Genomic DNA, 25583 nt, shown 5'->3' on the forward strand with positions numbered 1-25583 from the left:
AGAGCCCTTACCCCAAATCTCTAAAAATACCCTAACATCCCCCCTTTTTTTTTAAAAAAAGATTTTATTTATCCATTTGAGAGAGTGAGAGCGAGCATGAGCAGGGGGAAGAGCAGAGGGAGAAGTAGACTCCCCGCTGAGCAGGGAGCCTGACGTGGGGCTCGATCCCAGGACCCCGGGATCATGACCTGAGCCGAAGGCAGACGCTTAACCCACTGAGACACCCAGGTGCCCCTAACATCCCCTTTTGAATTCTCACCAAGACTGTATCAAGTTGATGTGCCTCCTTGCTACAGGTTTAATCACTCAGCTTTGTTTGATGAACAGGTTTCCTTGATGGTCTTTGTGGGGGAATAAAAAATCGACAGTCCTTATCTTTTTAAGATATATACTAAAATCTTTATAGACAGAAGGATATCATTTCTGAGATCTGCTCCAAAATTAATTAAAAAAAATAGATAAAGTATATAGGGATAGTTAAGATCCATCAAAAATTGTTGAAGGTGGGTAATGGTACATGAGAGTTCATTATACTACTCTAATTCTGTATGTTTTAAATCCACTCTAATAATTGTAAAAACTTATTTTTCTCTTTTTTTAGTCCTTAAGAGGGCATGTTCATTAAGGTCACAATAGAGTTACAATATCTGCCTGTGATTGCCAGGCTCACATGCAGGAAGCACCTAGGCAAACATGCTGGATTTTGGAGTTCTGCCACGGATGGAAGGTGGGGGAGAGCAAAGTAGCTGCTGATTTGAAATAATTCTTTTTTTTTTTTTTAAAGATTTATTTATTCATTTGAGAGAGCGAGAATGAGAGAGAGTACATGAGAGGGGGGAGGGTCAGAGGGAGAAGCAGGCTCCTCGCTGAGCAGGGAGCCCGATGCAGGACTCGATCCCGAGACTCCAGGATCATGACCCGAGCCGAAGGCAGCTGCTTAACCAACTGAGCCACCCAGGCGCCCCTGAAATAATTCTTTTTAATCCCCTCCTACTACAACCTCGTAATTTGGAACTAAGGGCAGATATAATTAACTTAAATTTGACATTTAAATCTTGATTAAAACAAATAAAAAAGGGGGTAGGGAATATTTTCTGTGCTTTCTTTATTCAGACAGTGAACTGTGTTATAGTCAGCTAAATTCTTAGTTGTGCTTAGAATGTGCTCCCTCCTACACTTTACTCTGGAAAAATGAAGCTTCTTATTCTGTCTTAGAATCCTGGACCCCGAAATGGGCAGTTAGGACGATTCCACATACATGCAGAGTGATGCCCAGTTTGAGGCTCTGAGTAGCTAGTCATATAAGTTGACTTTTCTGTGCATTTGTATCGAGGAGGATCCAGCTCAGGTTGATGTCTTGGAAACCAGTGAGGCTCTCTCTTAAACCCTGAGGGAAGAGAGAAGAGAAGGAAAGGCAAGTGGAATCAGTCAACAACAACGAGCCTTAGTAACCGGTCTTGTTCTTATTTCTGAGGGAAAATTTTTGAGTCTAGTGAAGCCTGTCAAAATTGAGAAAAGAGAAAAATCAGGGGCGCCTAGGTGGCTCAATTGGTTAAGTGTCTGCCTTCGGCTCAGGTCATGATCCCAGGGTCCTGGGATTAAGTGCTGCATGGTGCTCCCTGCTCCACAGGGAGCCTGCTTCTCCCTCTCCCTCTGCCTGCCACTCCCCCTGCTCGTGCTTGTGCTCTCTCTCTCTGTCAAATAAATAAATAAAATCTTTAAAAAAGAGAGAAAAATCATTTACTCATTCATGCACTTATTCACTCATTCAATTTACTTTTATTTGAGCTCCTTCTATGTTCCAGACACTGAGTTAGGTCCTGAGAATATAAAGATTGAAAAGAATAGTCCACCTACTATGAGTTGAAAGTGGCATTTTGTTGTTATAGCTCATATCATATGTTGTTTCAAAGTAGTGTCCAAACTGGAATGAAAAAGTAATCAGTTGAAAATATAGGAGTCTACACTTAATGTTGAGAAATAAAGGACACAATGAAATGAATTTTAACAGACTGTTATATTTTGGAATAACTAGAGGTCTATATGTTGTTAGTCTACATTCTACTAACTTTCATATCCTTTGTTTACTTGTTTGTTTAGGAGACACTTAAGGGCAAAATGCAGATAAATGACAAGTCTAGGTAGGCAGCCTGAGTCAGAAGACATATATTTATGTAGATGAAGAAAGTCTAAAGAGAAGCAAGAGAAAAGGAGTACTACCCATACTTTTACTACTTTACTATTCTACTTGATAGTAAAATAGGACAGCCACTCCACCTAAAGACTGCTGTCCATTCCCAACCACCTCACTGAACAGAGAGGCCTGAGAGATCTCAGCATGGAAGTTATCAGATTCCTACTTCTAAAATGGCCACTGGTATTTCTTTTGCTAACGGAAGGAAAGAGAAGAGAAAGTTAGATTACCTGGGAAGGCAAGGGTTTGGGCTGCACGATATTCCTTAGGTCATATCTTTCCTGGTTCCAGTTTCCCATCAGGGTACGGTTTGAATAGGCATTCTCATTAGTGGTACATCTCCATCCATACTGGAAAAACTTGGACATATCATTCCAATCTGTCCACACTTCAGCATGGCCATCTGCATTAATGAGGCTGCCATAGTGTGGATTAGCTAGGAAATAGGCAAGGCGCTGTCTCTGGGAAAAGGCGAGAACAGAAAGGCTAGTTGCATAAACTAGGGAACAGAAAAGGCATTCATCCCTTTCTCACCCCTGGCCAAGTATAACATAAGTACACCTTACTAAGGATCTAGGCTTTCCTCCCAATTTAATTGTGGTTCTGTTTCGTTCTCTCCTGGTCCATGAATCCTTTGACCTAGTCAATCACAAGTAGCAGATGGCTATGTACATTAAATGCCACCCCCCCAAAGACGGGAAAACCTTCAGTATCCCCAATACTATATGGAAAACTAGCTAAATGTTCAGGAAATTTTGAGATGTAAGAGTTTAAGGACTAAGGATATTACTATAGCCAAAGAGAATAGGGAAAAGTGAAAGTTGGATAACTAGATAACACAACAAAGGTTCAATAAATGATAGTTTCCTTCCTTCTAGTCTCAGCTCAAATGCCATTTCTTCCATGATGTCTTCCAAGTTAACTTCTCTCTCCTTTGTCTCACACAGAATGGTATCTTCATATCTTTAGCTTTCTACCATACATTAGAATTCTTCAAGTATATGTTGAATCTCCTATATTGAACTGTGTACATCCCTTTAGGAGAGGCCCTGTGTCTTATTATCATACCCTCTCCCTCTGCCTGCTCTCCCAGTCAATGGTGCTTTGCATGTATCAGGTGACCAATGTCTGAATTTCAGTTTTTTTGTAAGGAATCAAAAGCCTAGCCATTTTTATTTTGGGCCAAAAGATGACCATGGTCCCTTGGCTTGGGGGCAAGACAATACCTTCACTGAAGAAGAGCATTTTGATGCTGAGTGGCTTGTGTTGTTTGAAGAATTTGTAGGAAAGGGACAAAAAATATTATTCAGCTGTTCCATTTTCTTTAAAGGAAGAGGTATCACCAAACTTGGCCTTCCCGTTCTCCGAGGAAAGAAAGAATGTAGGTCACCCAGATCACCACGGCCAGGAGGCCATGATTTGGGAGTCACCACCCACCGAGCCACCTTTCCACAGGTAGGGACAAAGTCAATACTGTAGCTCTCATACCATGTGCCTTTGTGAAGAGAGATGTGTGCACTGATGTCAACAAATAGCATGATGACGGGCACCTGGGTGGCTCAGTTGGTTAAGCGACTGCCTTCGGCTCAGGTCATGATCCCGGAGTCCTGGGATCGAGTCCCACATCGGGCTCCCGGCTCAGCAGGGAGCCTGCTTCTCCCTCTGACCCTATCCCCTCTCATGCTGTTTCTCTCTCTCTCTCAAATAAATAAATAAATAAAATCTTTAAAAAAAAAAAACAACCAAATAGCATGATGACTAAAGAGTAATTCCTGCAAAGTCTGACAAGCCTAGTACTCACACTGTAGACCAAGAGGACACCGACCTTGGGGCTGTAGGGACAGACATCACCATCCACTCAGTTGCCCAAGGCCAAAACCTGTGGCTCATCTTTGACTCTGATTTCTCTTTCAACCCCTTATATCCATCCAAACTCTAGGTCTTACTGATTTTTGAATCAGACCACTACTCTCCATCCCCACTGCCAAGTTCCAGTTTAGATCACTACCAGCTTTTGTCACCATTATTGCTGTAGTTGACTCTCTGATCTCCTTGCCATCAGCCTTGGTCTTCTCCAATCCTTTCTCCATAGTAAAGAAGAATGGTGTGAAAATGAAAATCTAATTGTGTCATCTTCCTATTTAAAAGCTGGCCACTGTTAGAATAAGACTCAGGCTGTTAAAATGGCTTACGGTGTTCTACATGACCTGGCCCCTGCTTAACTCTTCCTCCTCCTCTGTTACCCACTCTCCCTCCACCTACATTTCAGCCAAACTCAACTACTCTGTTTCTCCATCATGCTTTTGCAAATACTGTTCCTCCTGCCTCTTCACTTCTCTTTACCTGGGTCAGGTGTACTCCCCCCTTAGCTTTTTTCTTTTTTTAAAAAAGATTTTACTTATTTGAGAAAAAGAGAGAGAGCGAGTGAGCGCACAAGCGCGGGGGTGGTGGGGGGGTGGAGAGGGGCAGGCAGAAGGAGAGGGAGAAGCAGACGCCCCGCTGAGCAGGGAGTCTGATGCGGAGCTCATCCCAGGACCCTGGGATCATGACCTGAGCCGAAGGCAGGCTCTTAAGTGACTGAGCCACCCAGAATTCAGGTTCACTTCATTTAGGGAATCTTTCCACTTCATCCCAGAAGTTGGTAAGGTTCTAAATCCTTCTGTGTGCCCTACAGCACCCTGAGTGACTCCTCATAGCGCCGCATCCCACTGTACCAGAATTGCCTCTTTTGCTGTGCAGTCTCCATCAGACTATAAGCTCAGTGAAATCACAGGCCACATCTTATTCATCCATGTATTTAGCCGCCCTCACAGTGGCCTGGCACATAACAGACACTCAGTATTTCTTGAATGAATAAAAGGTAGGAGATAGAAGCACCTGGAGAAATCCCGCGCAGCCGAGACAATGGACAGCAGCCATTTCGGACGAGAGGAAGGCTACCCTGTGTGACAACAACAAGCAGAACACAGCCCAACCTCTCGACCTTGGCCCCGCCCCTGTCCTTTCACTCAGAACTCGCGTCTCCCGGGCTCTGTCCCTGTGCGCTAGTAACTGCTTGTGACCTCATGCAGGTGTGACGAAGTCGGGCTAAAAGGCATTTATTTTGACACTCCTGAGGCTGTGAGGGAGTGAGGGGTCGGGGTGGTCGGTGTCTCGCTTTTGCACTCATTGGCTATTTTTCCCCCTGAAGTCGCGGCACCACTTTCTCAAGACAACTGGACGCTGTCGGTGCATCATCAATCAGCGACGAAGAGGAGGCCCGCAGAGACCCCCCCCACGGAGGAAGTGACGTAAGAAACTGGCGCCTTCGAGGACGCGAGCGGGGAGGAGGTTGAGGCCATGGCCCCTCGGCGCCTCCTGTTGGTTGGGGAGGGGAATTTCTCCTTCGCTGCTGCTCTGAGCGAGACCCTGGATGCGAGCACCCGAGTAACGGCCACCTGCCTCCAGCGCCCGGCCGACTTGGCCCGGGATCCGGTGGCCGGGGAGAATCTGCAGCGCCTGCGCGAGCGAGGTAGCGAGACCAACCCCTCCGCGAAGCCCCGCCCCGCTGCTGGCTCGGCCCGAAGTGGAAAGGGTGGGGACGTGTGGCTGTAGGGCACACGTGGCTTGCTTTTGAGCGCCCGGTTCCCTGAAAGCCGGCAGTGGGCTTGTACCTGGGTTGTCTTGCACTGTCCAGGTTAGGGAGGGATTCAGGTCTGGAGACACCCTCCTGTCTATATTTCGTGCTAGGTACTGAGGTACGTTTTGGTGTGGACTGCACCCGGCTGGCGGATGCCTTCGAACTGCACCACAGGGAGTTTGATCGAATTTATTTTAATTTTCCGCACTGTGGACGAAAAGCTGGAGTAGCTAAGAACAGGGAACTGCTTGCCAAGTTTTTCCAGAGGTGAGGAAATGAGACCGCTCACAAGTAAAATATTTAAGATGTACATTACGTAGTTACTGCACTCACACATTTTAGTTTGAGAAATAAGGCATACGTGTGTAAGTTAAATGTGATAGGTTTAGAGAGACTATAAAGCTCCAGAGGAACCCACAATCTAGTTGGAAAGGCAGACATGTAACCCTAAATGTTAAATAAAAGTACAAATAGTATGTATGCTCTTGGGTGTGTAAAAGGAGGATCACCTATTTTGGATAAGGCAAAATAATGGTCTAATGGCTAAAAGCATGGATTCAAAATCCCCACCCACCACTTAATAGTTGTATGATTTGGGGTAAGCTTACTTGACCCTTAATTGCTTTTGCTTCTTCATCCATAAACTGAGGATATTGAGGGTAACTACCTCAAATTAATGTGAACTTAAAACAGTGCTTTACACTATTATACCAAAACGTGTGGTACTCTTGGAGGACTCTAGGGGTCATAGTTGTCAAGAAGGTTTTCACACAGCCAGGATTTTAAGTTAGTATTTGAAATACAGAATTTTAATAGAAAGGGAGTGAAAAGAACAATTTTATAAACTGGGAAGAACAGCCCAATCAGTGAATCACGTATAGGAACTTCGCAGACATTGACCTTTCTATGACATTAGATGAACAATGCAGATACAAAGCCACGTAATACCCTGGTCAAGCACTAGTATCAGTTAATAGTTGAACATTGAATTTACATCCTTACTTCCAGCTACTTCCTTTGCATGTTTGAAGTCTATAGACCTTTGTAAAAAGATACGATTGGATTTTAATTATTTCACAGCCAAACCAAGTATATACAGCTTGCTTTCTATGATAATTTCAACTTGTTTCTGATAAATTGCTGGTGTCCACCCCTCCCTATTAGCTGTAAAGATGTTCTTGCAGAGGAAGGAGAAGTGCATGTGGCATTGTGCAGAGGACAAGGTGGGACTCCTGCTGATAAGCCCACGAGAGAATGGCACAACAGTTGGCAAGTGGTTGCCATGGCAGCTCTGGGCGGATTCATCTTAAGTGACGTGCGTCCCTTCAGCTGTGAGGCTGTCCCAGAGTACAAGTGCACTGGATATAGGTGAGTAATAACAGACATCTAAGCCTTTCTCATCTCTCATACTAATAATGAAAAAAATCTCTTAGGCAAACTTTCCCCTACCAATTTCCTGCTTTGGTCTCTAGAAATGCTTGCTTTTAAAAATAATGACAATAGGGGCGCCTGGGTGGCTCAGTCGTTAAGCGTCAGCCTTCAGCTCAGGTCATGGTCCCAGGGTGCTGGGATCGAGCCCCGCATCGGGCTCCTTGCTCAGCGGGAAGCCTGCTTCTCCCTCTCCCACTCCCCCTGCTTGTGTTCCCTCTCTCGCCGTGTCTCTCTCTGTCAAATAAATAAATAAAATCTTAAAAAAAGATAAAAATAATGGCAATAAATAAATTAATTAAAAAAATGACAGACTCCATACTTGGTGACTATTTTGCCAGGAGTCAAGATAAGTCCTTTCATGTAGAAGGTGCTTTGAACCATATCTTCACCCGGAGCTTACCCTTTGAAGGTTCACAACCCAGAATCTTCAGGATCAAACTGGGTGACCGGTGGTTTTCCTTTGCAGAACCAGATGCACTTGTAGGAAAGTTGAACAGGTAACCTGCTGTTTTACCAGAAATTACTTCTTTCTCTAGCTCTATCCTGATTGGCTTGATGGCAACTGTGTATTGAATGGATGCTATATAAATTGTTAATGATGTTGGTGCTATGAATACTTGTCAGTCTGGCCTTACACAAGCCTTTTTAGAATTAAAATTTGTCATATTTTCTGGTATATCATACGGATGGTGGCTGTCAGAGTTCTGAAACACATGATATCTGTTTCTGGTAGATAATTTTTTTTATTTGCTTTTAGGATCATCTTAAGGATAATTCTTTTCTATACAGCTATTTGTGCTTTTAATTCTAGATCCATTATAATTATTATTTGAAGTTAAAAAGTTATTTTTATGTGTGTTTAAACAGAGGTTTCCTAGAAACACCTTCATGTCATCCTATCAGAACCATTAATGAGAAACTCATTGCTGAATTGGGCAAAGCTTTCCCTCTGAAGAGGCTGAAGTGTTCCTTCCCTTTTCTGCCAGAGGGAAGCACCAGTGATCTCACTTCCTGGAACTGTGACAGTCTGTCAGCTGCCTTTTGGATTAGCCTCTGTGAAGATAACTCAAATTCTGAGTCCCTGACTGGCGGGACAACACAAGACATGGAGGACTTTCTAGTGTTATTTTCAGAATTTAGCCTTCTCAAGGATCCTGGAAGAGACAGCAAGGAAGAAGCTCATGAAGAAATCTATGTCCAAACCAAGGTCTGTCTTAGACCTTCTCTCCTAGTTCATGTTCAGGCTGTCATCCAAGGACCAGACTTCCTCCCAGGTTCCCTGCATGTCCTCAGTGGACCTGTCTTTCGGAAGTGCCACATCTTGCCTTTCACCATGCCGGCATTTCATGAGACTTTATTTATCCTTGGGTTTAATAAAAATCTGAAGGATGGTTATCTTCAGTCACTACTGGATCACCTGAAGGGCGCTCTCGATAGCCTTCTGATTCAGACATTGCTGGAGGGCTCTAAGCTGAGCAGTTCAGTGGAATTTGTCTTTCAACCAAATGGGAAAGATTATATTATTAATGTGAAGTCTCACAATTTTGGCTCAGATTGTGCCAAGGATCTGATTATTGGGTCTGTCACTACGTCTGTTACAAGCATACACAAGGACCAGTGTTTTATGTTTGTGTCTATGAACTTGGACCTACTAGCCATGCTTGTCTGGGGTATCTCTGACTGGAGGATGTTGTGGACCTTTGATCACCGTTTCCTGAAGAATTTTGTTCCTGGGAAAATAGAACCCTTTAAAAGCTATTCCCTGTATCCCCCGTGTTATGTGCATGATATTAGTTTTTGGTTAGATGAGAAGAAAGAATTTGATGAACTAGAGTTTCACACGGTGGCCCGAGCAGTGTCCCAGGACACTGTCATATCCATACAATTCCTTAGTCGTTTCCAGCATCCAAAGACTCGACAGGTCAGTCTCTGCTACAGATTGACTTACCAGACATGTGACAAGGCCCTCACCCCGCACCAAGTGGCATCAATGCAGTCCCAGTTTAGGAAGGAGATTCAGCAAAGACTACATGTAATACCTCGGTAGTTTAGTAAATTTACCTCTCAAGTGTGATCCTTGTGGGTATGGGTGCGGGTGCAGATGAAAAAGACCAATTTGGGGGGCCTGGATGGCTCAGTCGGTTAAGCATCTGCCTTCGGCTCAGGTCATGATCTCAGGGTCCTGGGATGGAGACCCACGTTGGGCTCCCTGCTCAGAGGGGAGTCTGCTTCTCTCTCTCCCTCTGCCCATCCCCCCCGCTTGTGTGTGTGCTCTCTCTTTCTCTCTCAAATAAAATCTTAAAAAAAAAAAAAGAACAAGACCAATTTGTAACTGGTAGTCCTTTCTGGATTGTGTTTTTTGTAAAATCTTTTACCTTGTGACTCTAGCCAATGTTGGTTGACTCTAAAGAAACTTGGGGCTCTGTCACTTAAACTCATAGACTGTAATGTGATTGGTGACCTTTGGAGTTGTACCGTATTTTGATCCTGAGTCATGAGCAGGAAAACTAACAAAACAGTATCTTGTACTTTAGATGCTTTATTTGTGAAGATGCAATAGAACTTCAGCATCATATTTATATTTTTTCCACACTGCCAATTCCTCTTCCTTTATCCCAATATGTATTATCTCAATCAATTTATGAGAGTGGTTTTTGGAGTCAGACCAACATTTATTAGCTTGGGTAAGTTAAAAGTGCTCCATAATTAGTACGGGTATCATCATCATAACATTTATTCCATGGTTGACTACTGTTGAAGTTATGGAACTAATTAATGTCAGATTTAGAGTTCACACTTGGGTTTTTCTGACTCAAAAGCCCATGTTCCTTCTCCCATTGTTACTTCTCCTTCCCTAGTCTTCTTCACTAGTAACCTCTCTGCTGTGATTAACTCTAAACTTTGCCCTCCTAGATTTTGGAGCCTTCTGTTGTAAGCACCTCTCAGAGACACTGGGAGACTAGCTCAGCCCAGGACTCTACAGAATGGAGTCCTCTAATGTTAATTAATGTATGTTCCCATTAATTAATAGTTAGGCTCCGCAGATTGGAATTATATTGTAATCTCTGGGAAGGAAGTAACTGCCTTATTTGTTCGTGTATTTGGAGAAAAGCATGTAGAAAGGCAAGAATGGAAGCCAAGATACAAACTAGGAGGTAATTACGGTAATGCCAATGAGAGATAATGGTGACCTGGACCAGGGTGGTAAGATGTTGTTGGGCTGGGTAATATTTAAAAGGATTTGCTGATGAACTATATGTGTATGGGTGAAGGGTGCAGGGCTAAAGAAACAGGAATCAAGCAGGACTGACTGCGTGGTTTTCGACTTGGAAGAACAGAAGTATCATTAACGGGGATGGGAAAACTAGCATAACATTCTGGGGAGTGGGGTAAGGAATCAAGGGATTTTTTTTTTTTTAAAGATTTTATTTATTTATTTGACAGAGAGCTAGCGAGAGAGGGAACACAAGCAGGGGGAGTGGGAGAGGGAGAAGCAGGCTTCCCGTGGAGCAGGGAGCCCGATGCGGGGCTCGATCCCAGGACTCTGGGATCGTGACCTGAGCCGAAGGCAGACGCTTAACGACTGAGCCACCCAGGCGCCCCAGAATCAAGGGATTTCTTATGGACACATTTATTGCTTGTCTTTCTACACAGATTATAAACTAATTGAAGGCAGGTAATGTGATTATCGCTTTCTTTGTTTTTATTAGAGAGTACACACACATTTCTTATGAACACATTTATTGCTTGTCTTTCTACACAGACTATAAGCTAATTGAGGGCAGGTAATGTGATTTATAGCTTTCTTTGTTTTTATTAGAGAGTACACACACACCACACACACACACACGCACACACACCGGGTAGGGGTGGGGTTGTTGCAGAGGCAGAGGGAGAGAGAGAATCTCAAGCAGGCTCCACGCCCAATGCTGAGCCCAATGTGGGGCTTGATCTCATGACCCTGAGATCATAACCCGAGCCAAAACCAAGAGTCAGACGCCTAACCCACTGAGCCACCCAGGCATCCCTGATATATAGCTTTCTTCTACCCTAATAGTGCCTAGTACAGGGACAAGGTAGCATTTGAGCTGGATCTTAAAATAAGGGCAGTGATGTGATGGGAGGATTGTCAGGCAAGGAGGACATCCATTCTGGGCGGAGGTATAGATAAGGGAGCAGTTGAGGCACTTTCCAGGCTAGTTAGTTGGAATGTAAATGTGTAGAGGAAAGTAGTGGGAGATAAGATTAGAAAAGTAGGTTAGAGCTGGATTTAGCTGATTAAAGACAATGCTGGAATATGGGATTTGTACTTCATTTGGCAGGCAATGGGAGAACTGGTGATTTTTGATTAAGGAGGCAATACAGAGTAGTGCTTTTGAAAATTAATTAGACAGTGTTGCATAGGATGAATTTGAGATGAAGGACTTCTGTAAGGATGCTATTGTAGTACTCCTAGGTAGAGGCAGGAAGGGGCCTGCATTAGAGTGAAATGAGAAGGGGAATGAAAAAGGGATGTCTATAGGAGATAGGGCTAGGCTGGGATGTCTGAACTTGGTACCTAATGATTGCCTATAGGAATTGAGCAATATGATCAATCTCCATTTTCAATATTTATGAATTTTTAGTATGAAATAATAATCTGGGACCCTGTCAAGTCCAGCACTCCCTCTATATAACATTCTAAGTATATAGCAGTGTATATTAAGTTGATGGTCATTTAAGTTTGAACACCTAAAAGAACTTCATTTTCACTCCCCTCTCCACGTTTTATGTATATGTTGTCCTATTTTACATCTTTTTATTTTGTGAGTCCCTTTAATTTTTTTAGGTATAATTGATTTTACTACTTTTGTCTTTTAACCTTCATCCTACCTTTATAAGTGATTATTACCTTTATGTTTGCTTTTACTCATGAAATTTTTTCTTTCTGTAATTGTCTTCTACTTATTGCGCCCCCCCCCTTACAGAAGTCCCTTTAACATTTCTTGCAAGGCCCATTTCAGCACTCCCTGTACAAACGTTTCAGCTACTGCTACAGAGCTCCACAGGATGGGATAGAACGCTGTGATTGGGGGAGTGGGCAGGGTATCAGGAACAGATGAATAACCCCTGAGAGTCAGAGGTGTGCTATCAGGATCATATCAGAGGTATGACATCAGGATCTTCCTCCTAATCTTCTGGGAAAAGCATGGGCTTTGTAATAAGACAGACCTGAGTTGGAATAGGGCTCCACCATTTCCTAGCTATGCAACCTTGGGCCTCAGTTTACTTATTGATAAGAACAAGGTGGTTGTATTACATTTAAAAAGGATAAAGTATGTAAATTGCTTACCAAATTGCTGTAGTAGAATGGCAGTGCCAGGGGTCTGGTTGATTTGTTGCACAGAATTTCTTGAGGCTTTCATTTTCCTTATTCTATATTCTGCCATTACAGCTTTGTCTCTCTGAAGCAGTTAATTAGCCACAGGTGGTCTCTATCACGCTCCCCCAAAGACAGAGAGGGCCAGGTGCCAGTGACCTTTTAATGACCTCCCTTTCATCTGCAGCTGTGCTGTCATCTTTAACTGGATAAATACCTCTGCCCACTCCGTAGAGTTGTTTAGCCACTTTCCATTTGTGCTGAAGAGTGGAGGGAGAGAGAGTGGGACGGAGGGCGGAATGCCCAGAGTTACAAATATGTGGAAGGGATAGCTATGGTGGCGAAAGTCAAGTCTCAGGTCTCATTTCTTTTCTACTTCGGGATTTGCCCCAATTGGCCCAATAACTTTATAATTTAGTCTTGTCTGCGCATGTCAAGGTCTTTTGTCCCTCGGCGGACACCGTTGCCAGCCAAAGCTATGTCTCCGCGCTTGCCGCCTTCGTAGGGTGCCGAATTGTACCTTTTTTCCACGCGTGCCATGGCGAGCCGAGGGGCTCGTCAGCGCCTGAAGGGGAGCGGGGGCAGCGGCGGGGACACAGTCTCGGCCGCGGACAAGCTGCGGGAGCTGCTGTGCAGCCGTGAGGCGAGCGGCGCGGAGCCCCGGACCGAGTAGGTGTGCGGGCGCGGCGGGGGCGTGGCGGCCGGGCGGCGCGGCGCGGGGTAGCGCCGGAGGGTCTCTCGGGGCGGCGCGGGTCCAGCCAGGCCGCCTTTTCCCCCGGGTTCTTCTGCCCTTCCTGGACGGGTCACGTCCGGCCTTCGCCCCACCCTGGGCCCCCCATCCTGGGTCCCGTGTTTCTCGGGAAGAAAGCCTGGAGGGAGGCTCCGAGGCTGCTGGCCCAGGCCCAGAGCGGGCTGGCGTCATGGTGTTTGAGTTGGCCGAGCCTCAGTGGCAAGGGCAAAGAGCAGACCTTTTTCGGCTGTCTCTCTGTTTCCTTCATTGCCCGCAAAGTCCTAACCCCTTACTCTTCAGTGTGGGCCCCACAACCTCCGGCACCTGCAGCCGTCTGTCTCCCCAAGCCCGGGGCACTGCGGGTTAGGACCGCATTGAAGGAGCGGTCAACATATGGAACTGGAGGAGGTTACGTGCTTTGCACAAATTAGGCCTCTGTGCATTTGAACAAGTGGGGAAATGAATAAAGATGCATAATAATGACCTTGTTAAGAGAAGAAAGAAAAGGAGAACGAGAGCTTTGTGGCCTTCAAGGAGTGACATCGAGGCAATGAATTAAAGTGTATGAATGAGCTTACGCATTAAAAGCAGGAAGTGGAAAGAGTAAGATCAGTTAAGGTCTTCGTCCCTTCTGTATTCTACTTAGAACAACCAACTTCTTAGGTGAATTACTTAAGTGTGCTTTGATGTCCTTGCCATTCTTGTCGTTTCTGTCTAGTTTCAGCCTTTCTAGTTAGTAGGTCTTCCTGACACATCCTCCCTTTGCTTCTGAGCAGGTTATCTGGGAACAAAGCAGGACAAGTCTGGGCACCTGAAGGATCTACTGCTTTCAAGTGTCTGCTCTCCGCAAGGTTATGTGCTGCTCTCCTGAGCAACATCTCTGACTGTGATGAAACATTCAACTACTGGGAACCAGTAGGTGATTTCTTTAGTTTTCTTTTTTGTTGTTATTCTTGATTTCATTGCTTGGGACCTTGTTGCCAATCAATATACAAATAATATACAAGTGTGACTGGTAGTAAAGCAACTTTTTTTTTTTTTTAAAGATTGTATTTATTTATTTGACAGAGAGAGATAGCGAGAGCAGGAGCACAAGCAGGGGGAGTGGGAGAGGGAGAAGCAGGCCTCCCGCTGAGCAGGAAGCCGGACGCGGGACTGGATCCCAGGACCCTGGGATCATGACCTGAGCCGAAGGCAGACGCCTAACGACTGAGCCACCCAGGCGCCCAGCAACTTCATTTTCACTTTTGTATTTTAAGCTGATGATTTACCTGTTGTTGAAGGCCACAGGAAAATGGGGCTTTTTACAAAAAGATGTAATTCGTAACTTTCTTAAAAATTTATTTTAAATCAAAATAATACTTTGAGAAAATTTTTATTTTATTTTTTTTAAAAGATTTTATTTATTCATGAGAGACAGAGAGGCAGAGGCAGAGGGAGAAGCAGACTCCCCGCTGAGCAGGGAGCTGGAGGTGGCACTGGATCCCAGGACCCAGCTTAACCGGCTGAGCCACCCAGGCGCCCCTTGAGATAATTTTTAAAGTTAACAACTACTACAGAACTTAAAGGGAAAACAGTAGCTCTCTGTTCCACTTCTCATAGCCAAATCCTAGTCCCTAGAGGTGACAACTTTCAACTTTTTTGGTTATTTTTTATGAAATGTGCTAAAAATAGAAAAATGTTATTCAATAGTATGCTTATACTGCTATTTCATGATTTATACATATGTAAGTCTTCTGACTTCTTAGAAAATTCAGAGGTGAAATTTTCTGATCCCATTTTGCATTAAAAAATGCTTCGTGTAGGGGGAGAGAAGCAGACTCCCTGTTGAGCAGGAAGCTGATGCGGGACTCGGTCCCAGGACTGGCAGATTATGACCTGAGCCAAAGATAGCCATTTAACTGGCTGAGCCACCCAGACACCCTTTGGCTAATGAGTATTTTAACAAAATAAGTAGAGTGTAAAATTCAAGCTTTCGACATTGACCAAACAATAATCTTGTAGAAATTATAATGTCCTAATACTTTTCAGTATTGGGTCATTTTGATTCTTACCAGTTTCAAATCTTGTTGAGAACTTCAGCATTTCTGTGTACCTTTGTGTTATTAATATTTTGCTTGGAAACTTGGATTTTTGGCCAATTTAACCCTAAATCTGTTTTGTACTTTCAGACACACTACCTCATCTATGGGAAGGGGTTTCAGACTTGGGAATATTCCCCAGTTTATGCAATTCGTTCCTATGCTTACCTGTTGCTTCATGCCTGGCCAGCTGCATTTCACGCAAGAATTCTACAAACTAATAAGGTAAGGGCAGGCCAGCCTGGGAGTAATTACACCTGATCAAGAGATGAGTCTCTGGAACAGTTTTCAGAAAAGGACAAAAGAGACTGGTAGGTAGGAGAGGGCTTTTTTTTTTTTGAAGAGTAATCATTTATTCATTCAGCAAACATTAATGGAACAACTTTGTAAAAATTTTTTATTTTAATTCCGGGATAGTTAACATACAGTGTTATATTAGTTTCAGGTGTATAATATAGTGATTCAACAATGCTGTGTATTACTAGGAGCTCATCAAGATAAGTGTATTTTTAATTCCCATCACCTATTTCATCCCTCATTGCACCCCCTTCCCTTTGGTAACCATCAGTTTGTTTTCTGTAGTTGAGTCTGTTTTTTTTTTTTTTTGGTTTGTCTTTTTTCTTCATTTTTGTTTCTTAAATTCCATATATGAGTGAAATCCTATGGTATTTACATGTTTGCAAATGGCAAGATTTCATTCTTTTTTATAGCCAAATAATCCATTGTATGTATATACCACCTCTTTATTCATCTATCAGTGGACCCTTGGGCTGCTTCCATAATTTGGCTATTGTAAATAATGCTGCAGTAAACACATATATATGCATATATCCTTTCAGGTGCATATATCCTTTCAGTTTAGTGTTTTCATTTTCTTTGGGTAAATACCCAGTAGTGCAATTACTGGATCCTGTGGTAGTTCTATTTTTTAATTTTTTGAGGTACCTCCATATTGTTTTCCTCAGTGGCTGCACAGCTTGCATTCCCACCAACAAGTACACATGAGTTCCTTTTACTCCACATTCTAACACTTATTTCTTGTGATTTTGACCATTCTGACAGATATGAGGTGATATCTCATTGTGGTTTTGATTTGTGATGAGTGATGTTGAGCATCTTTTCATGTGTCTGTTGGCCATATGTATGTCTTCTTTGGAGATACGTCTATTCATGTCTTCTGTCCGTTTGTTTGTTTTTTTTAAAGATTTTATTTATTTATTTGACAGCGAGAGAGGGAACACAAGCAGGGGGAGTGAGAGAGGGAGAAGCAGGCCTCCCACTGAGCAGGGAGCCCGATGCGGGGCTCGATCCCAGGACCCCGGGATCATGATCCGAGCCGAAGGCAGACACCTAACGACTGAGCCACCTAGGTGCCCCTTCTGTCCATTTGTTTTTAAAGATTTAGAGAGCGTGCACAGGGCGAGGGGCAGAGGGAGAGGGGGAGAGAGAATCCTGTAGCAGACTCCCTGCTGAGCTGGGAGCCCAACACAGGGCTTGATCCCAGGACCCTGAAATCATAACCTGAGCTGAAATCAAGAGTTGGCTGCTTAACCAACTGAGCCACCCAGGTGCCCCGACCTTGCCCATTTTTAAAATTGGATTATTTGTTTTTTCCTTTGTGTTGAGTTGTAGAAGTTTTTTATATGTTTTGGATACTAACTAATGGACCACATTTTGTCTGGTAGGCACTTTAAGTGCTGTGTATGTAACAGTGGCCAAATCCCTGCCCTCAAGGAATTTATAGGTTAGTGGGGAGGATGGATGAATATTGAACAAGTAATTATAAATGCAGTGGGCCTTATGGAGGAAAAGTACAGTGTACAATGGGATAGCATATTAGGAGAGCCTAATTTAAACAGTGCTGAAGGATAATTAGGAGTTAATGGAGATCTAACCTGATTACCTTTCAGAAATTTAACTGTGATGGGTCTTGGCATGGATATTTTTGGGTTTATCCTGTTTGGAATTTACTAACCTTGAATTTTTAGGCTTATGTCTTTTGCCAAATTTGGGAAGATTTTAGCTGTTATTTTTCTGAGTACTTTTGTCAGCCCTGCCCTGTTTTTCCTTTCCTGAGAGTCCAATGATATCAATGTTAGATGTTTAATTATAGTCCCACAGGTCTCTGAGGCCCTATTCATTTTTTTTCAAGTCTATTTTCTCTGTGTTGATTGAGCAATTTCTAATCTTCCAGTTCACTGATTGTTTCCTCTGTCCCCTCCATTCTGCTCTTGAGCCTATCTGTTGAGCTTCTATTTTGATTATTATACTTTTTTAGTTTTAAAATTTCCATTTGGTTTTTCTTTATATATTCTGTTGCTTTACTGCCACTTTCTATTTCATGTTTCCAGTGTGTTCTTAATTGCGCATTGAAGCATTTTTACAACGGCTCCTTTACAATTTTGTCAGATAATGCTAACTTTTATTTCATCTTGTTGGTATCTGTTGATTATTTTAATTCAGTCTGAGATTTTCCAAGTAATTTTCAGTTGAAATGTGGACATTTGGGGGACTATGAGACTCTGGATCTTATTCATGGGCCCGGCATGCTTCCTCTGCATCTTTGGGTCTTATTGAAGCCTTCTGTTTTGTCTGCTGCTCTTGATACCACTCTAGCAGGAGAAAGGAGGGTGTTCTCCACCTTTGTTATTGCCAGGTGGGGGTAGAAGTTGAGGTTCCTCACTGGGGTAGGGGTACTTCATTACTGCTAGGGTGGGGTGGGGAGGTGAAGTCCAGATTTATCTACGTGGTCTCCACTGACAGTGTGACCAGAGAGGGAGCTTGTTACCACCAGTGAGGTTGAAAGTCCTGGCTTCCTACTGGGCTTTTGATGGCATGGGTGGGAGTTGAGCTACATTTTTTTTTTTTTTTTTTTCCCCTGGAGTGCTTTGCTGGAGTAGCATGGTTATTGTCTAAAGGTTTTCTGTCTTGTTAGGCTACCCCTTTCTTGGCCTTTTGGTGAGATTGACCAGGCTTTGGTTGGTGTTTATGCTCTTTGGCATTTCTAGCTGCCAACTTCTTTAGTTCTAAGTCTAGGATATAGAAGGTGAAAGAAAACCCAGGGAACTTACCATTATGTTTTTCCTCTGGTCTTAAAGCCCCTAGGCAGTCTACTACTTTCTCTCTACCTTGAGTTGTGGTAGGTTTACTTTACTTATAATGTCCAGAGTTTTTGGTTTTACATAGCAGGAGGAAAAGGGAAAAGTATGGCTGATCCATCTTCCATGAAGCAGAAGTCTCTGATGACAGAACTAGAGGGTTACTAGGAATCATCTAGGTAAAGGAAGAATGGGGATGAGGGAAGAAAGCCATGAGGCTGGGAGGAGGGCCAGCATGGTCTTCTTTTATAAATAGGCTTGATGCTTGGAAGAGACAGTGGTGGAGTGGGCTTTGTGATACTGAAAGGTAGGAGGAGGCCAGATTTATACGACACCTGGTAAGCTCTAGTAAGCAGTTAGACTTTTATCCCCCACCCGCCCCAAGGGCGTTCTGAAGCCGTCCAGAGGTTTTAGATAGAGGCTAGACATGATTGCATTTGCATTTTAGACTGATCAGAAAGGTAGCACCTTAGAAAGTGACAGAACTCTGTCCTCCTTCCCTTCCCTAAGTAGTAGTTCCTTTCTGTTTTTTTTTTTGAACTTAGCAGAGGAAAGGTGTACAGGATGAGGTCTTAGTAGAGAAATAACAATATGCAATGCTTAAGGCTTCTGTGTCCTCTTGGGTATCCACTGTCACTTCCAATTTGACCTGTTTAACAGAATCCTTCACCTCCTAGCACTCTTCCTCTTATTTCAATGACCTGAGCAGGAAGCAGAACTGGAATGAAGATTTCCCTTCTTGTTCTTCCTTATAATCTCCTTTCTGTTAGGTTCTGCCAATGGAAGCCAATAGGGGACCACTTGACAAGGAGGAATTAGAGCTTATAGAGCCCCAGCCCCAGCAGCATCTTGCACAGCCAAGAGGGTGGATTGTTGCTGAAAGGCAATCTGGTAATAATTGGCACCCCTAGTGATGGTTACCTTTCCAAATTCTTGCCACCCTAAACAAGAATACCTGTTTTGTCTCCCTATGGATCTGGGTGTCAGTTTCTCTGAACTACGTACTCAGCAGTGGGAGCCCATATATATATGGGCTACTTAATTTCATGGAGTATTGCCAGATTGCCCCCAGCGTGACTGTGCAACTTTACACTTCTGCAACAGTGTTCCATGTTTCAGCCACCTCACATCTCCTGAGCACTTGATATTTCTGACTTGTTAATTTTTGCCCTTCTCATGTATGTGAAATGTTTCTCGTTCTAATTGCATTTCTTTGATTACTTGTGAGGTGCAACATTTCATTTGTCATTCATATTTCCTTTTCTGTGAATTATGTATTCCTGTCCTTTGGCTGTTTTGCAGTTGGGTTTTCTGGTTTTCTCTCTTGATTTGTAGAAGTTCTCCATGGTCACCCCTTGTAGGTTTTAGATACTGGAAATCTTTTAGGCTGTCACTCTATTTTGTCTGCGGACCTTGTGTTGAGCAGAAATCTTTAATTTTGATACAGTTAAGCCAATTAGTTTTTCACTTAAAAGTTGGTGGGTTTTGGGTCTTTCTAAAAGAAATCCTTCACCACAATTCACAAAGATATCCTTACATATTTTCTTAGCTTATAATTTTACCTGTCACATAAAAGGCTTTAATACATTTGAATATTTTTTTAAAAATATATATATATTTTTAAAGATTTTATTTATTTATTTGAGACCGAGAGAATGAGAGAGAGTATGAGAGGGAGGAGGGTCAGAGGGAGAAGCAGACTCCCTGCCGAGCAGGGAGCCCGATGCAAGACTCGATCCTGGGACTCCAGGATCATGACCTGAGCCGAAGGCAGTCGCTTAACCAACTGAGCCACCCAGGCGCCCTTTTAAAAAGATTTTTAAGTAATCTCTACACCCAGTCCAAACCCCAAGATCAAGAGTCGCATGCTCCACTGAGCCAGGCAGTCACTCCAGTTTGAATATTATTTTTTATAAATTGTAGGAAGATCAAGCTTAATTTTTTTTGTGATGTAGTAAACTGAATTTTTCAGTACCACAGATGGAAGAGAATCCAAGAGATACATCTGATAAACCAGTGACACTAATAAGGAAATTCAGCAAGATTTAGATTAAGGTTAAAAAACAAAAATCAGTTGTATTCCTCGGTATCAGCAATTACCACCAGGAAAAAAAAAAACAAAACAAGATTCCTTTCATAACAGCAACAAAAAGTATGAAGAATGTAGGAATTAAGCTCCCCAAGACTTGGTAAGACTGAAATGGGTACATTTAAGAATTTTATTAGCGGATACAGAAAACCTGACTAAATGGATAAATATATCATCTTAAGGATGGAATGACAAACCTATAAAAATACTGATTCTTATATTAATATATAATTCAATGCAACTCCAATCAAAACCCAACAGGGGGCTTCTGGGTGGCTCAGTTGGTTAAGCAGCTGCCTTCAGCTCAGGTCGTGATCCTGGAGTCCCAGGATCGAGTCCCACATTGGGCTCCCCGCTCAGTGGGGAGTCTACTTCTCCCTCTGACCCTCTCCCCTCTCATGCTCTCTCTCTCTCTCTCAAATAAATAAATAAAATCTTTAAAAAAAAAAAAACACAACAGAATTTGGGGGAGAGGCAAACTGAAATGATTTTTAAAATACAAATTTTAAAATGGACAAAGTGAGAAATTTATCAACCAGATACTAACACACACTACAAAGCCATAATAATAAAAACAATATGGTACTAAGAATTTGACCAATGATCTAGAATAAGGAGGCCAGAAACAGACCCATACATGCTGGAATAAGGTATATGATAGATACAGTATTACAAATCAGAAGAGAAAGGATGGATTATTTAGCAGATGGTACTGAAAAATCTGGTTCACTACATCTGAAGTCCTAGCAGCATTGAGAATAGTGCTCAGTGTTTACTAGGTTTTCAGTATGTTTTTATTAATCTGGCATTTATTGGATTGCTTTATTGAACTGTTAGGAATTTTTTGGTTATAGTGCTGAAAATGGGATGTATTTCTAAGTTACATGCAGTAATATTAATAATGATATATATTTAAGTAGTGCTTATCTTCTGAAGTATTCAATGCTCTTAAGTAGACCAGTGCACTATAGTATGGAAGGTATTAAATATAACCCCTATTACGTTTATTTTTTAAATTGATGTTCTTAGTTATGAAATTAATAAAATCCCATTATAGGTGTTTGGAAGATAGGGAAAGTATACACCTAAGTCCCAGCAGCCTGATACAGCCACCTTTACCATTTTACTACATTTATTTTCAGTCATTTCATATGCTTCTGATTTCCAAAGCTGTAATTCTGATGTGTGAATAATATCATATTGTATATTTTTACCTGGTATTGAATAATTATCTGTAATTATCAATATATTATGATTGTTTAGGTAATGTTGAATGCATGAGTTTTATAGCATATGAATTTTTCCACTGTTGCTGTAACTATAAATTTTAAGATCTGTGTAATAGTCCATGAAATATATGTGCATAATTGATTAAACCATTTCCCCATCATCGGACATCGTGTAGTTTATTTTTTTAAATTTATTTATTTGACACAGAGAGACACAGCGAGAGAGGGCAACACAAGCAGGGGGAGTGGGAGAGGGAGAAGCAGGCTTCCCACGGAGCAGGGAGCCCGATGTGGGGCTCGATCCCAGGACCCTGGGATCATGACCTGAGCCGAAGGCAGACGCTTAACCACTGAGCCACCCAGGCGCCCCCATCGTGTAGTTTTTTTTAAGCAGTTTTTTTCTAACGTAATAGTGATGCACTTACCATTTTCATGAATAGAACTAACCTTCCCTGCTTAGTTCGAGTTACTTCTGCAAGCTGGACTCCTAGAAATAGGTGTACTGGGTCTAGGGGTAGGAATATATGTATGGTCCTTGATACATACTGCTTTTCAAAAGGATTATGCCAGTTCATTGTTACTAATGACAAATGAAAGTGGTTTCATCTTTAAGAGTTTTCTTGTTTCTGTGACTTCTGTCCTGGATTTCTTTCAGATTCTTGTCTTCTACTTTTTACGATGTCTCCTGGCTTTTGTGAGCTGTATCTGTGAACTTTACTTCTACAAGTGAGTATAAAAGCTTTGCTTCTAAAAGTGCTATGATGGAAGCCCAATATAGCGTAAGATTTTTTTTCTGATCATAAGCAGTGTTTACTATAGAAAAATAGACTTCCTCCTAGCTCCTAATACTATATTTGAAGGAGGACTTAAAATTTTTTTTCTCGCTTTATTGACATATAATTGAAATAGAACATTGTGTCAATTTAAGATGTACAACATGATTATTTGATAAATGTATATGTCATGAAGTACCACAGTAAGGTTAGTTAACATATCCATCACTTCACACTTCGTGGCAAGAACATTTAAGATTTACTGTATTAGCAACTTTCAAGTTATGTTTCATTATGTTTCAATGTTAGTAATGTACAGTATCCATGCTGTATACTGGATCCCCCAGAATTTATTCATCTTCTAACTGGAAGTTTGTACCTTTTGGCCACCATCTCCTAAGCTTCTGTCTCCCCTCTACCCCATGCTTCCCCAGCTCCTAGAAACCACCATTCTATTCTGTTTTACAAGGCTGGCTTTTTTTTTAGATTCTACATGTGAGATCATACAGTATTTGTCTTTTACTCTCTGACATTTCACTTAGCATAATGCCCTCAAGGTCCATCCATGTGTTGGAAGTGGTAGGGTTTCCTTTTTAAATTTATGACTGAATAATATTCCGTTGTACATGTATACCACATTTTCTTTATCCGTTCATTCATAGATGGACATTAAGGTTGTTTCTATGTCTTGGCTGTTGTGAATAGTACTGCAGTAAACATGGGGGTACAGATAATCCCTTTGAGATAGTGATTTCATGTCCTTTGGATGTATAACCTGAAGTGGGATTGCTGGATCATATGGTAATTCTATTTTTAATTTTTTGAGGAAAGAAGTGGGACTTCTTGTTTTGAAACAAACTGTTGGGGGGAATACTTCTAATTATCACTTTCCTTCCTGAAGCTCTTAAATTCCATATCTTCATATAAAGTTAGGTTAATACATGAGTAACTGGTGTTTTATTTGGTAGGATTTAGTAGAGCCTTATTTTTGATTGCAAGATACAGAATCATGATTTACCTCTTCCCTTTGAGCTCAGATGATAGGAAATTATTCCCATTGTGGGACTCATTGCTTTTACTTGCACCCAGTACATTGTCTTTCACCAAGTGCCTATTGGTTGGTTGAATATTAGTGAAAGTATTGAGCATTTAAGTGTTGCAGTAATAAAAATAGCCACTTTTTTTTTTAGATGCAACCTAACATTTTAAGAATGCTTTAAAAAGTATTTAGACTTAATAATCATTATTAAAAATGACTCCACTGGAAAACAACTAAAAACTTCAGATACAGAAATTCTTTGGCCTTGACTCTGGGTTGTGCAGAGGAGAAGGAAGCAAGTGTTGCCGGCTTTGAGGATTGTAACCATACATTGGTCTTCATTATTGGTTCAGGACTGAATTCACATCACCTTACATGGTCCCCGCCCCGCCCCCCCCCAAATCCCAAGTTGAGAATTTATTTTAAATTGTTCTGGATTGGTAGTACCCGTAGGCAACTTGCAAAAACAAACGGAACTTTTCTCCAGAGAGCTGGATCTTTAACACAGGTGTCAAAGAATTACTACAAATAAAGTTCTAGTGAACAAGAAATTATAATAAAAATAAATCACAAAGCACAAAAGAGAACAAGACGTTGTACATGAGAACCAGCAGAAATAACAGCTGACATGCAAAACTTCACTTACTAGGAATTACTAAAGTAAGAACATAAAATATATTTGATATTTCTAAAAAAATAAAAAAGAAGGAATTGAAAACATGAATAAGAAACAGGAGCCTCAATAATCCATAGAGTGAGAGGGAATTTAGAGAATGGGAGGAAATATTTGCAAACCATAATCGGAAAAGAGGTTCAATTCCAAAATATATAAGGAACTCCTACAACTCAATAGCAAAAAAAAAAAAAAAAAAAAAAAACACCCTATTTTTTTGGTAAAGATTTTATTTATTTGACAAGAGACACAGCGAGAGAGGGAACACAATCAGGGGGAGTGGGAGAGGGAGAAGCAGGCTTCCCGCTGAGCAGGGAGCCCAATGCGGGGCTTGGTCCCAGGACCCTGGGATCATGACCTGAGCCGAAGGCAGACATTTAACGACTGAGCCGCCCAGGCGCCCCCAAGAAAAACTCTATTAATCTGACTAAAAATGGACTAAGAACTTCAATAGACATTTTTTAAAGAAGATACACACTTAGCCAGCAGGAATATGAAAAGGTATACAGTGTCACAGATAATCAGGGAAATGCAAATCAAAACCACAGTGAACTATAACTTCCTATTTGTTAGAATGGCTATTATCAAAAAAAATCCAAAAAACAAAAATAGGTGTTGGCAAGGATGTAGGATTGGAACCTTTGTGCCCTGTTGATGGGAATGCAAAATGGTATAGCCACTGTGCAAAACTGTGTGGAAGTTCCTCAAAAAAAATAGAACTACCATATGATCCAGCAATCAAACTTCTGGGTATTTATCTAAAAGAATTGAAACCGGATTTTTTTTTTAAATTTTTTCTTTTATGTAGTGTTCCATGATTCGTTGTTTGCGTATAACACCCAGCGCTCCATGCAATACGTGCACTCTTTAATACCCATCACTGGGCTAACCCATCCGCCCAACACCCTCCCCTCTAAGTTTGTTTCTCAGAGTCCATAGTCTCTCGTGGTTCGTCTCCCCCTCCGATTTCCCCCCCTTCACTTTTCCCTTCCTACTTTTTTTTTTTTTTAAACATATCTTATTTGTTTCAGAGGTACAGGTCTGTGATTCAACAGTCTTACACAATTCACAGCACTCACCATAGCACATACCCTCCCCAATGTCCTATCACCCAGCCACCCCATCCTTCCCACCCCCCACCACTCCAGCAACCCTCAGTTTGTTTCCTGAGATTAAGAATTCCTCATATTAGTGAGGTCATATGATACATGTCTTTCTCTGATTGACTTATTTCATTTAGCATAATACCCTCTAGTTCCATCCACGTC

At 42.0% G+C, this 25583-nt stretch overlaps 3 protein-coding genes across 8 annotated transcripts in view; 2 read left to right on the plus strand and 1 right to left on the minus strand.

Annotated features, from left to right (window-relative positions):
- Positions 1 to 1088: 1088 nt before the first annotated feature.
- Positions 1089 to 5437, minus strand: CFAP68 (cilia and flagella associated protein 68). Of its 2 annotated transcripts, XM_081799485.1 has the most exons (4): positions 5072 to 5437; positions 2425 to 2655; positions 1858 to 1924; positions 1089 to 1387 (listed from the first exon to the last, which is right to left on the minus strand). In XM_081799485.1, the coding sequence occupies exons 1-4, from the start codon at positions 5111 to 5113 to the stop codon at positions 1212 to 1214; spliced, it is 516 nt and encodes a 171-aa protein (XP_081655611.1). In that variant the 5' UTR covers positions 5114 to 5437; the 3' UTR covers positions 1089 to 1211. The 2 variants fall into 2 exon arrangements, with proteins under 2 accessions (XP_081655611.1, XP_081655612.1); XM_081799486.1 differs by lacking the exon at positions 1858 to 1924.
- Positions 5438 to 5490: 53 nt separating this feature from the next.
- On the plus strand, positions 5491 to 9557 carry FDXACB1 (ferredoxin-fold anticodon binding domain containing 1). Its single transcript, XM_006733284.2, has 5 exons — positions 5491 to 5705; positions 5924 to 6080; positions 6978 to 7181; positions 7583 to 7741; positions 8112 to 9557. The coding sequence occupies exons 1-5, from the start codon at positions 5534 to 5536 to the stop codon at positions 9289 to 9291; spliced, it is 1872 nt and encodes a 623-aa protein (XP_006733347.2). The 5' UTR covers positions 5491 to 5533; the 3' UTR covers positions 9292 to 9557.
- Positions 9558 to 13045: 3488 nt separating this feature from the next.
- The window catches only part of ALG9 (ALG9 alpha-1,2-mannosyltransferase), an 88423-nt gene continuing 75885 nt past the window's right edge, over positions 13046 to 25583 (plus strand). Inside the window, exons 1-4 of one of the 5 annotated variants that reach the window (XM_081799493.1) lie at positions 13046 to 13272; positions 14110 to 14248; positions 15505 to 15639; positions 22486 to 22556. In XM_081799493.1, coding sequence (XP_081655619.1) covers positions 13142 to 13272; positions 14110 to 14248; positions 15505 to 15639; positions 22486 to 22556 — 476 coding nt within the window. In that variant the 5' untranslated portion in view covers positions 13046 to 13141. Of the gene's footprint in view, positions 13277 to 13519; positions 13997 to 14109; positions 14249 to 15504; positions 15640 to 22485; positions 22557 to 25583 lie in introns of those variants that run through there. The other 4 variants (XM_081799492.1, XM_081799494.1, XM_081799495.1 and 1 more) reach the window with 4 other exon arrangements.

The sequence above is a fragment of the Leptonychotes weddellii genome, chromosome 11 (genome assembly GCF_054177405.1).
Source record: "Leptonychotes weddellii isolate Sample4059 chromosome 11, ASM5417740v2, whole genome shotgun sequence".
In the NCBI taxonomy this organism is placed as follows: domain Eukaryota; kingdom Metazoa; phylum Chordata; class Mammalia; order Carnivora; family Phocidae; genus Leptonychotes; species Leptonychotes weddellii.